This window comes from Furipterus horrens, unplaced genomic scaffold (assembly GCF_987537825.1).
Source record: "Furipterus horrens unplaced genomic scaffold, mFurHor1.1.pri manual_scaffold_17, whole genome shotgun sequence".
In the NCBI taxonomy this organism is placed as follows: Eukaryota; Metazoa; Chordata; class Mammalia; order Chiroptera; family Furipteridae; genus Furipterus; species Furipterus horrens.
Window position 1 is genome coordinate 77,717,725 of NW_028327187.1, and position 13,370 is coordinate 77,731,094.

Consider the following 13,370-nt stretch of genomic DNA (forward strand, 5'->3'; position numbering starts at 1 on the left):
CTGACTCTCTCTGGCTCTCCCTCGTGCTCTCACTCTGACTCTCTCTCGCTCTCTGACTCGGGTTCTCACTCGCACTCTGACTCTGGCGCTCTGACTCTCTCTCTGGCGCGCTCGCGCGCTCGCTCTCGCTCTCTCGTGTGCTCCCTCCACATGGCTTGGTGAAGGGGCCTTCTCCATGTGGCTTGGAGAAGGGGTCTCCAGGCTGCTTTAAGAGGCTCTCGCCATGCAGTTTTGAGAAGGAGAGAAGATCCACGCGGTTTGCAAGAAGAAGGCAGTTTGCAAGGAGGCTGAGAATCCAGGTGGTTCTGCATTGAGAGCTGGAGGGCACCACAGCACAGAAAGGACCTCCCCAATCAGGATTGAATGATTGGCAGCTGCTGGTAAAGCTGAACTGTGTTTGGAAAGTAGGGAAACGGTTTCTCTGACTTTCCTAAAACTAGCCTGGTCTGGAAGGTGGGGAGGCAAGGATATGTGTTTGTGGGTGTTTTAAAGAGCATAAGACTTAACAACAGAAATCCGCAAATAACTAAATCTATATAACTGTTAAATAAACAATTCTTTTTCTTTTCACTAAACTCTGATATTGAGAGTTATAATTTTGGTGGTGGGCAATCGGGCCCCTAACTAAAGAGCCCGTGGGTTTATTTTCAATTGGAGCATCCCAGGGGTTCTGTAACAGGGGCAGGGGGTTAAAAGGGGGGTTAAATGGTAATGCAAAAATATAATAAAAATAAGAATCTTGAAACACCAGTTCGAAAGAATATATGCACCCCTATGTTCATAATGGCATTATTTACAATAGCCAGAATCTGGAAACAACCCAAGTGCTCATCAGTACATGAATGGATGAAAAAGCTGTGATACATTTACACAATAGAATACTACACAGCCATAAAAAAGAAGGAAATCTTACCTTTTGCAACAGCATAGATGGATCTGGAGATTATTATTCTAGGTGAAATAAGCCAGTCAGAGAAAGAAAAATACCATATGCTCTCACTTATATGTGGAAATTAATGAATAATAATCAGATAAACAAAATGGGAAAGAGACATGGATACATTAAACAGGCTGACAGCTGTCAGAGAGGATGGGAAATGGGGGACTTGATGACAGAAGGTAAAGGGATTAGCCAAAGAACATATATGCATAACCCATAGACACAGACAACAGTGTAGTGATGGCCAGAAGAAAGGGAGAAGGCATGGGCTAGGTGGAGGTGGGCAAAGTCAGGAGGAATCAGTATATCTGTAATAGTGTCAATAATAAAATTATAATATCCTTTAAAAATTCTGAACATATTAGCAATTCTGATGTAACAGCATTATTAAGAAAGAATTATATATCATGACTAAATGCAACTTATTCCAATAATACAAAAGTGGCTCAAAGTACAAAACAAACTAATAAAATGCTCCATAATAGAATGAAGAAAAAGAAAATCACTTGATTGTATAAATTGATGCAAAAATTATAAGATTAAGCACAATTTCACAATAAGAACACCCAATAAACTAGAAGTGGAAGAAAATTTCCTCAATGTAATTGAGGGCATATATGAAAAAGCCATATATCATCATATTCAATAGCAAAAATATATAACTTGTTATCTAAAATCAGGAAGAGTACAAGAATGTCTACTTTCACTATGTCCATTTAATATTGTACTAAGGTCTAGCCACAGCAATTAGGTGAGAAAAAGTGACAAAAGAGATCCAAATTGGTAAAAAGAATAGCAAAATTATTTCTATTTGCAAGATGCCATAATCCTATGTATGGAAAATTCTAAAGAATCCACCAAAGCACTAGTAAGAAAGGTACAGAATATGAGCTGAACACATAATAATTGGTTGTATTTCTATGAATTAGCAATAAACAATCCAAAAATAAAATCAAGTGAGAAATTATATAGGATAAAAATAATAAAATGATTAATCTCAACTATCTTTTGTGTAGAAATGAAGTCTGATTCTTAATTTCCTATGTAATTAGAAAGAAACTTGAAGAGCCAAAACAAGCTAGAAAAAGAAGTTTGAATATTCACATTTCCTAACGTCAATATTTACTACAAAGCTAAACTAAAACAGTGTGGTTCTGGTATAAGGGCAAACATATAAATCAATAAAATGGAATGAAAGTTCAGAAATTTCTCAGGTCAATAATGTTACTGGGACAACAGGATATCAACATGTAAGGGTATGAAGTTGGACTCTTACAATGAACAACAATAAACCCAAAATACATAAAAGACTTAAGTATAAAAACTAAAACTATAAAATTATTTTTATGTCTTATTGATTATGCTGTTACAGTCATCCCACCCCCTTTGCTCCCCTTCACCCAGCACCCCCTCCCTCCAGCAGTCCCACCCTCCTTAGTTCATGTCCATGGGTTGTGTATATAAGTTCTTTGACTTTATCCTTTCCTGTACTATTCTTTACATCCCCCTGCCTATTGGGCACCCTCCTACTATGCTCCTTAATTCCTGCACCATTTCCCTCCTTCCCCCTTCCCTTTCCCAGTTGACAACCCTCCACATGATCCTCATATCTATGACTCTGTTCCCATTCTGCTTGTCTGCTTAGTTTGTTTTTGTTTTTATTTTTTAGACTTTGTTGTTTATAGTTGTGATTTTGTTATCATGTTAATGTTCATAGTTTTGGTCTTCTTTTTCCTAAATAAGTCCCTTTAACATTTCATATAATAATGGCTTGGTGATGATAAATTCCTTTAGCTTTACCTTCTCTGGGAAGCACTTTATCTGCCCTTCCATTCTAAATGATAGCTTTGCCGGATAGAGTGATCTTGGTTGTATGTCCTTGCCTTTCATCACTTTGAATACTTCTTGCCAGTCCCTTCTTGTTTGCAAAGTTCCTTTTGAGAAATCAGCTGACAGTCTCATGGGAACTCCTTTGTAGGTAATTCTTCTTTTGCTGCTTTTCAGAGTCTCTCTTTATCCTTAACCATTTTAATTATGATGTGTCTTGGTGTGGTCCTCTCTGGGTCTAGTCTGTTTGGGACTCTCTGTGCTTCCTGGACCTGTATGTCTATGTCCTTCCCCAAATTAGGGAAGTTTTCCTTCATTATTTTTTCATATAAGCTTTCAATTTTTTGCTCTTTCTCTTCTCCTTCTGGCAACCCTATGATTCAGATGTTGGTATGTTTAAAGTTGTCCCGGAGGTTCCTAAGCCTCTCTTCATTTTTTTTTTTTTTAATTCTTGTTTCTTCATTCTGTACTGGTTGACTGTTTATTTCTTCCTCACGTTCCAATTATTTGATTTCAACCCTGGTTTCCTTTCCTTTACCACTAGTTTCATGTGGATTTTCCTTCATTTCACTTAGTATAGCCTTAATTTATTCTTTGTCATGCTTAATCTTTTCTGTCAACAGTTTGAGCATCTTTGTTACCAGTGCTTTAAACTGTGCATCTGTTAAGTTGACTCTTCTCATCTGTTAGGTCGGCTCTCTCCTCGTTCCTCAGTTCTCCCACTGGGACCTTGATCCGCTCTCTCCCTTTGGGGCCATACTTCTCTGTCCCCTCATCTTGATGGCTTTCTGTGTTTGCCTTTGTGTCTTAGGTAGAGCTATTACACCTGTTATGCTGTAAGAGGTGGAGCCTCAGGTATTCAACAGGGCTGGTGACCTGTTTCACCACGTCATAGCACTGTATGTGGAGGAGGGGTCTGAGAGGAACAGTGCCACTTGCCACACACTTGCTGCTTTTCTGGGCACTTCTCCCCCTTCCCGTACTAAACAAGCTGCCTCCGTTGAGAAACCAGCAGTTTCTTCCTCCACCCCAATCCCCAACTGGCTTTCACAGTCAGAAGCAATGTAGCTTTATTTTCCCTGGTGCTGGAACCGTGAGCTGCATGTTCTGGTCTGGGCCTGGGATCGGTCTGGTCTGGGGCTGGGATCAGTCCCCAGGTTTAAAATGTATGGCTGTGCTTTTTGCTGCAGCTACAGTCCCTGTGCCACTGCTGCTGCCTCCAGACACCGCTGCCACTAGCAGTGCCGCCAACCACCAACACCAAGCACTGCCCATGCAGCGGCTGCTGCAGCACCGCACCTCATTCTCTCCATCCTGCCTCTGCCCCTCCTACCTGTCTGACCGAATATTTCTTCTTTATTTCTTTGTTTGCTGAACTTCCATGAAGTTCGATTTTCTGTATCTTCTGGGTTTTTTTTTTAGTTTTGAAGTGGTTGTAAATTCCTTCTTAGTTGTGAGGAAGATGCAGCTTGTCTACCTATGCCTCCATTTGGCCATAAAACTATAAAATTCTTACATGAATACATAGAGAAAAACTTTCATGATCTTGGTTTTGGTAATTTTTAAAAATATGACTAAAAATCACTGAAGCCCCACTGAAGCAAGTCCTGCTTCATAGGGTTGACTCCTGCAGAGCAGCTCCTCCACTGTAGTTGCAGCTAGTCCTTGCAGACAATTGGCCTGAAGTCAATGCCTCCCAGTGATGCCAACAGCAAGCAAGGTTCAACTACAACAGGACAGTTTACACAGCCCACATGGGTGCACACTTGGAGCACCCTGCTCAGGTGACTGGGGAATCTATGCCACTGGGCCTATAAGGACACCTGCTACACAAGGCCATTAAATCAAGTCCAGAGGATGCAGCAGCACTGCCTTATACATAGAAACAAACATAGGGAAGTGGCCAAAATGTGGAGACAACAAAACAAATCCCAAATTAAAGAACAGGAGAAATCTCCAGAAAAAGAATGAAATAAAATGGATGCAAGCAAACTACCACATAGAGAGTTCACAATAATGGCTATAAGGATGCTCAGGGAACTTACTGAGAACAAGAAAGTTAGAACTTCAACAGCATGAAAAAGGACATAGAAACCATAAAAAATAACCAGTGAGAAATGAAGGATACACTAATTGAAATGAAGAATTATTAACAGGGAATCAACAGTAGAGTAGTTGAAGCTGAGAATGAGGTTAGCAATTTGAAATATAGGGAGCCAAAAACACTCAATCAAAACAGCAAAAAAAAAAAAAAAAATCCAAGTTCTGGCTGCTGTGGCTCAGTGGATTGAGTGTCGGCCTGTGAGCCAAGTGTCGCTGGTTCGATTCCCAGTCAGGGCACATGACTAAGTTGCACGTCAGGTCCCCAGCTGGGGGCGCAAGTAAGAGGCAACCACACGGTGATGTTTCTCTCCTTCTCTTTCTCCTTTCCCCTCTCTCTAAAAATAAAATAAATAAACAAACAAACAAACAAATAAATTATTTTAAAAAAAGAAAGATGTTCCTTTAAAAAAAAAAAACCAGAAAAAATGAAGATAGTGTAAGGAGCCTCCAGGACGACTTCAAGTGTACCAACATTCACATCACTGGGAGAAAGGGGCACCAGATTAAGAGAACAAGACATTGCAAATGTATTTGAAAAAATGACAGAAAACTTCCCTAACCTGATGAAGAAAATAGACAAACAAGCCCAGGAAGCACAGGGAGTTCCAAAGAAAATGAACCCAAAGCAGCCCACAGCAAGACACATCATAATTAAAATGCCAAATGTTAAAGACACAGAACGAATCTTTAAAGTAGCAAGGAAAAAAAAAAAAAACAATTAGTTACCTACAAGGGAGCTCCCATAAGACTACTAGCTCATTTCTCAAAAGAATATTTGCAGGCCAGAAGGGATTGGCAAGAAATAGTCAAAGTCTTGAAACTCAAGGATCTACAACCGAGATTACTCTACCCAGCAAAGCCACCATTTAGAAGCGAAGGGCATGTAAAGAGTTTCCCAAAAGAGAAAAAACTAAATGAGTTCATCACCACCAAACCAGTATTACACGAACTGTTAAAGGATCTTCTTTAAGAAGAAGGAAAAAAAGATTAGAAATATGAACAATTAAGTGGCAATAAATACTTACCTATCAACAACTGAATCTAAAAACAAAAACAAAATAAATAAACAAGCAGAACAGGAAACAAACTCAGATACAGAGAATGTTTTGATGGTTGCCAGATGGGCTGGGGGTGGGTGAAAAAGGTGAAGGGCTTAAGAAATACAAATTGGCTGTTACAGAATAGTCATATAGTCAACAATATTCTAATAAACTATGTATGGTATCAAATGAGTACCAGATTAATCAGGATGATTACTTAGTAAGTTATATAATGTGTACATACTAGGTTGTACACCTGACACCAATACAATACTGTATGTTAACTGTAATTGAAAATTTTAAAAATGAATACATAAATATCACGATACATAAAAAAATAAAAATAATCAAAAGTAACAAAAAATAAAATGGACTTCATCAAAATTAAACAATTTTGTACACCAAAAGACACTTCAAGAGAATGAAAAGACAACCCACAAAATGGGAGCAAACATCTTCAAATAATATGTATGAAATTGTATAGTATCTAGAATATATTTTTAAATTCTTACAATTCAACAACTAAATTACAAAAAGCCCAACAAAAAATGGACAAAGGACATGAATAGACACTCTTCCAAAGAAAATACACAAATGGCCAACAATCATATGAGAAAATAAATGTCATTTGTCATTACACTCCCACTATTATTAGGGATTTCTGGACCCAAGGGTAGGTAGGATGACAACCATGTCCAGCTTGAAGCAGCTAGAGGAGCTTGAGACCTTCGCCCATTGTCCTTTATAAGATTACAAAGGGTCTTAATATCTGAGAGGGAGGGATAGTTATTTTTTACGAACCATGGGTATGGACTTGGGGGTGGGTTGCTGGGGGAGGGAGACGCTGGGCGGAGGGGAGTAAAGGGGAGAAAATTGGAACTATTGTAACAATATAATCAATAAAATACATTAAAAAAAACACAATGGGATACCATTTCATGTCCAGTTGAATGGCAACAGTTTTAAAAAATAACAGGTGTTGATAAGATATGGAGAAATTGGCACCATTCATTATTACTGGTGGAAATGTAAAAGAAAATAACATTTTGGTGGTTCTTTAAAAAGTTAAACATAGAATTATCATATAATCCACCAATTCTACTCCTAGGTATGTACAAAAATTTTGAAACAAACGTTCAAATAAATACTTGTATATGAGTATACAAGGCAGCATTATTCACAACAGCCAAAACATGGATAAAACCCAAATGTCCACCAATGGATCAGTAAATAAACAAAATGTAGTATATCTATAAAATGGAATATTATTCATCTAAAAAAATGAAATAGTGATACAAGCTACAACATGAATAGCTATGGATTTTACTGAGTGAAAGAAGACAGACAGAGAGGTCCATTATTATACGATTCTGTTTAAAAGAAGTACCCAGAATAAGCTAATTAAGTCTTAGAGACAGAAGGCAGATTTCTGATTTCCAGGGGCTGAAAGCACAAGGGAATGGGGACAGACAGCTTAATGATTACAGTGTTTCCATTTGGGGTTATGAAAAAAGTCTGGAACTAGACAGTGGTTCTAGTTACACCAAATTATAACTGTACTTAATATCACTGAATTTTACGCTTTCAGATGGTTAGAATAATCAGTTTTATGTTATGTGCATTTTACCATAATAAAAAGTACAATAAAATATTTCCTTTCATGTTCATGCCTCCTTTGCCCTTTACTCCTTAAGAGCTGGAATGCTAAGCACCATTCAAACTTTCTGAATTTCTAGCCTCTATTCTACACTTACACAGTCCTCCAAACCCACAGAGATTATTCCACTTTCAATCTTTTGTGCAAATCTTGGACAAAGGTATAATAAATACTTGCTGGTACTGTGATTCTTAACTTGATACAGTTTCAGGAACCCTGGCCATTTTTCCCAGGCCATAGTCTAATTTTGTTTCCTATTGACCTTTCTTCTGATATCATAATATTTTTAAAATGTTTTCTCTGTTACCCAATCCCCTGTTTGTCCCCTTTACTACTGTTCATTGACCTCCTGAGACTGTTCGTCCTGCTTAACTGGTTGGATGTTTACCCAATGATTACGGGCATTTTGGAGACTCTACCAAGCCTTATGTGATTGATGAATGTGCAATAGCTATTAGGCCCCAAACCCAACAGAGAATTACACAAACTAGAACATCAATGACAGAAATCAAACTGGAGCCCAGCTTGAGAAGCCTTAGAGGACTGGTTACTCTCTTGGGCTCCAGAATCAGGCACCCTTGATTTGAAGCTGAACCCTGAGACTTACCTGCTGTGAGACTTCCATAGACAAATTTCTTAGCCTTTTGCGATATGTCATTCTAAAGTATAAAATGTGGATGAGAATAATGAACTGTACTTACTTTTCATAGCGTGGTTGGAATTTAATTCATTGGATTATAGTAAGTGTTAGCCGACACCTTTGGTTTTTCAATTTCTCCCTACCTTAGAGGCAATGGACCTCAACTTTGGCTGTACATTAGAAATACCTGAAGTAACTTAAAGAACATAATGCATAGGCCACAACCCACACCAATGAAATAAGAATATCTGAAGGTTGTTCCAATTTATTAGTATTTTTAAGGTACTAAAAAATTAAGTAGGGGTAAAAAAGAAGGGAATAATAATAACTTTGCACATGCTCGAATTATTTTCATGTTGCAAGTGATGATACTTTGAGTATTACTATACCTACTTTTCTTTTTAAAAATGTATTGATTATGCTATTGCAGTTGTCCCAAATTCTCCCCTTTGCCCCATCTGCCCTGTACCCCAATGCCCTCCAGCAATTCCCCCCATTCATTCATGTCCATGCCACGCATATAAGTTCTTTGGCTACTCCATTTCCTATACTATTCTTAACATCCCGTCTATTTTATTCCTACCAATTTGTACTTTTTAATCCCTGCACTTTTACCCTATTCTCCCCCTCCCCCCCTCCCAACTGACAATCTTCCATGTGGTCTCCATATCTATGATTCTGATCCTGTTCTGGTTGTTTGCTTAGGTTTTGTTTAGATTCCGTTCTTGATAGTTGTGAATTTGTTGCCACTTTAATGTTCATAGTTTTTAGCTTCTTTTTTTCATAGTTTTCTTCAACATTTCATATAAAAATGTCTTAGTGGTGATGAACTCCTTTAGTTTTACCTTGTCTGGGAAACACTTTATTTGCACTTCAATTCTAAATGATAGCTTTGCTGGATAGAGTAATTTTGGTTGTAGGTCCTTGCTCTCCATCACTTTGAATACTTCTTGCCTGTCCCTTCTTGCTTGCAAAATTCTTTTGAGAAATCAGCTGATAGTCTATGGGAACTCCTTTTCAGGTAACTCCCTGCTTTTCCCTTGCTGCTTTTAAGATTTTCTCTTTATCTTTAACCTTTGGCGCTTTAATTAAGATGTGTCTTGGTGTGGGCTTCTCTGGATCCAACTTCTTTGGCAATCTCTGTGCTTCCTGGACTTGTATGTTTATTTCCTTCATCAAATTAGGAAAGTTTTATTTATTTTTTCAAATAAGTTTTCAACTTCTTGTTCTTCCTCTTCTTCTTCTGGCACCCCTATGATTCAGATGTAGGTATGCTTGGAGATGTTCCAGAGGCTTCATAGTCTATTCTCATTTTTTTAAAAAATTCTTTTTCTTCTTGCTGTTCTGATTGAATGTTTTTTCTTCCTATGTTCCAAATCATTTATTTGATTCTCATCTTCATCCCCTCCACCATTGGTTCCCTGTAGATTTTTCTTTATTTCACTTAATACAACCTTCATTTTTGCCTGCGTAATTTTTATGCTGTTGCAGTACCCAATGAGTTATTTGAGCATCCTGATAACCAGTTTTTGAACTCTGTATCTGATAGGTTGCTTATCTCCATTTTGTTTAGTTTTTTCTTCTGGAATTTTGTCTGTTCTTTCATTTGAGCCATATTTCTTTGTCTCCTTTATTTTGCAACTGCTTTCTGTTTCTGTGTATGGGATAGAGCTGTTTTAACTCCCTTCTTAGTAGTATGGCTTATTGCAGAAAAGCACACCTGTAAATTATGTGGGTCAGGGCCTTAGGTAATGGCCATGGCAGGGCAACCATTTCACTTTGTGGCTCTGTGTGGGGGTTGGCTTGGAGAGAGGACAATGCCGTTGCCTGGCCTCTGGATATTTGCCCAGGAGGAAGCTGGGCATTCACCCACTTGCCAGTCACCCGACTTTCACCCTGTATGCCACTTGTGCCCTTCTAGCTGTTGCCCTAGTGCTGAATCCCAGAGGAGGATGGGTATGCCTAAGTCCTACCTAAGACCTTCACAGGCCCTTTAAGAGGAGTCTCCTGAGAATCCTGTAGTTTATTTTGCCGCCCCACCACCCACTGGGTTTTACAACCAAAGTTATGGAGATTTAGGTTCCTGGTGACGGAACGCTGGACTAGGTGGTCTGTTCTGGGGCTGGGATCCCTCACTCCTGAGGTATCCCTCCTGATTTTTATTCATCACACTTGAAAGTGGGACCGCCCATTCCACTGCCTCTCTGCACCTCTCCACCTCTCCGTGCCTTTCTGCACCCCTCTATGTTTTGCTGTATCTCCACCCCTCCTACCCGTCTGGATTAATGTGACTTCTTTAAATCCTTGGTTGTTGGACTTCCATACCGCTCAATTTTCTGAAAAATCTGGGTGATAGTTGTTTTGTTGTCTAGTTGTAATTTTTGCTGTAGTTATGTGAGGAGATGAAGTGTGTTTACCTACACCTCCATCTTGACTGGAAGTCTCCCCATTTTTCATATAAGAAAATTCAAAGAAAACCAGTTAAGTGACATGTGGGCTGATATACAATAGGAATTGGGCCAAATTTAACATGTGTGAAGCACACATAGGGGTTTAGTTGATTCAGTTTAATGTAAACCTACAGTGTAATGTTGCTGTCAAAAAAGTGAGTGTGATCTTAAGTTACTTCATAAAAATTGTGGAAGGTCCCCTTCTGCTTGTCAATCACAGCTGGAATTGTTTGTATTTTTGTCTTTCATATGTCACACCTAATAAAAACAAGAAGAGAGTGAACAGATAGAAGTATATTTGAAACCACAACATTAGGAGCTACAGTAAAAGGGACTGGGATCTGCCAAGCCTACAAAGATATTTCTGAATGGACAGAATTCCAAATTTCTGTAACAAAAGAACTGCCAACCAAAGGAAAAGATATAAGATTTAGTTTATATTACCTAAATAGCAGAACTAGGATATACAATGGGAATCTACAAAACCTACTTAAGCTTAACCTGAGGAAGAACATCCCAATAATTAAATCTGTTGTAAAAGGCAGTGAATTTCAGGGAGGTGACATTTCCAAAAATAACAGAGTAGCAAAACATTAATTAATGAACTGGAAAAAAAGGTCAAAATCCACTTTTTCAGAATTCTGGGATAGAGCCAAAAATTTACAACCACAGGAGAAAGCTTAATAAAGAGAGAAGTGGCTGCATTGCCATAAGTGAGCACTATGGTATTTTAAGTTGCTTTCTTGCCATACTTCAACCACAGATTGGTGGTGCCTATTGAGTTAGCAGCCTTCACTCCTGGTGCAAGTTGCTAGTGCCAAAGAAAGCAATCAAACATTATTCTCAAATAATTGTTACTGTTTTGCCCTGTCAGAAAGAACAGTGCTAGAGGTTGCTTTGTTTTATCTCATTCTAAGCATTCTAAGGGCTGAAACATCTCCCAAACTGGCATTTGTTGAAAGTATTTAAAGGCAAAAATATTGGCCACACAGAATAAGACTAAGGATCACAGTCACAAGAAGCACTAGAACAATCAAAGACCTGGGAAGAAAGAGGTTGGGAAAGGGCATATGTGGAGAATTAAAGGCTTTTAAAAGATCCTCTGCATACTGGGGAATCACAAAGCCATGTACATGCTCAAGGATGACTGCATGTCCAGGAAAGACCTGAGTAACTGTCATATCTCACCTCTGGCTAACTTCATGCTCTAGGCATGAAGGCTATGAAGACTAATTCAAAATTGTAAATGGACAGGGTAAGTGTTAAAGGAATGTCCCCAAATGGACACTCAATTTGCAAAGACTGAGAGAGTATTCCTTTTTCTTTTATTTGTATTTTTTTTTTTTTTTTTGCTCCAGATATTTAAGGAAACTCTGTCAAAACACTGACAACTAAGCCAATAAAAGACAGACTTCAGTGGCAACAAATGGCAGATAATATAAACTTTATGGAAGAATTTAGAAAGCCAAACACATATCTAGGCAGAAGGAACACTGAGACAAATCCTGAGAATGCCTTAAGCTTTCACCTCATACTAATCCTTTGGCTCACTGCAAGTTTAAATAGTCAGTGAAGAATTGCACCAGTACAGAGCCAGCATGCAAAAAATTGGAGAAGTGGTGGTTTTCTCTTTTATTTTTTAGTAGTTTTTGTTTGGTGATGTGTTTCAGGTCCTGAAAAATATGAAAATCTTTGTGAAAATATTAGCTGAACATGACTTAAAGTAAAAGACACTTCAGTGAGAACACCCAACAAGAAATAATTTTTGGAAGACTTCCGGCCAAGATGGAAGCCTACACTGACACGCTCCATCTCCCTCCACAACTAAGAAGGAATACAACTACTGCAAACCAGCAATAACCAGAAGTACCAGAAAATAAATTAAAGTCCAACATATGAAGTTATAAAGAATTGGTGCTCGTCCGGACAGCTGAAAATGTAGCCAAAAAATGGCAAGTGAATAGAGAAGATCAGGACAAGATTGCAGTGTTGTGCCAGAACAGGACAGAGTGCGCACAGAAAGCTGGCCATTTTGACAAAGAGATTGTACCAGTTTTTATACCTTCTAAAAAAGGTCTTACTGAAGTTAAAACATACGAGTTTCCTCACCACGGGAGCAACATCAGAGCTGTGTCTAAACTTAAGCCTTACTTCCTCACAGACGGGACAGGGACAGTCACCGCAGCTAATGCTTCAGGAATGAACGATGGTGCCGCAGCTGTGGTCCTCATGAGGAAGTCAGTCACCGACAGCCGTGGGCTCATGCCTCTAGCAAAGATAGTTTCCTTGTCACAAGTAGGTGTGGAGCCTTCCATTATGGGAATAGGACCGATTCCAGCAATAAAGCAAGCGGTTGCAAAAGCAGGTTGGTCCCTGGAAGATGTGGATGTGTTTGAAATCAATGAAGCCTTTGCCGCCCTCTCTGTTGCCATAGCTAAGGAACTTGGATTAAACCCAGAGAAGGTCAACATCCAAGGAGGGGCTATAGCCTTGGGCCACCCTCTCGGGGCATCTGGCTGTCGGATTCTCGTCACCCTGTTACACACTATGGAGCGACAGAGTAGCAGGTGTGGCGTGGCTGCCCTGTGCATCGGGGGTAGGATGGGGATAGCATGTGTGTTCAGAGAGGCTGAACCTGCTTAACAAACCCTGAACCTCATTTCTTTCTAAACTAGTAAGACACTAATATGTGAAATCAGGACCAATGTGAGGA

General features: G+C 39.0%; 1 protein-coding gene across 1 annotated transcript in view; it reads left to right on the top strand.

The window, feature by feature from the left end:
• The window catches only part of LOC149991331 (acetyl-CoA acetyltransferase, cytosolic-like), an 80,593-nt gene extending 67,293 nt beyond the window's left edge, over positions 1–13,300 (top strand). Inside the window, exons 2-3 of the mRNA XM_090264095.1 lie at positions 10,129–10,163; positions 12,588–13,300. Coding sequence (XP_090120221.1) covers positions 10,129–10,163; positions 12,588–13,300 — 748 coding nt within the window. The remainder of the gene's footprint in view (positions 1–10,128; positions 10,164–12,587) is intronic.
• Positions 13,301–13,370: the final 70 nt, after the last annotated feature.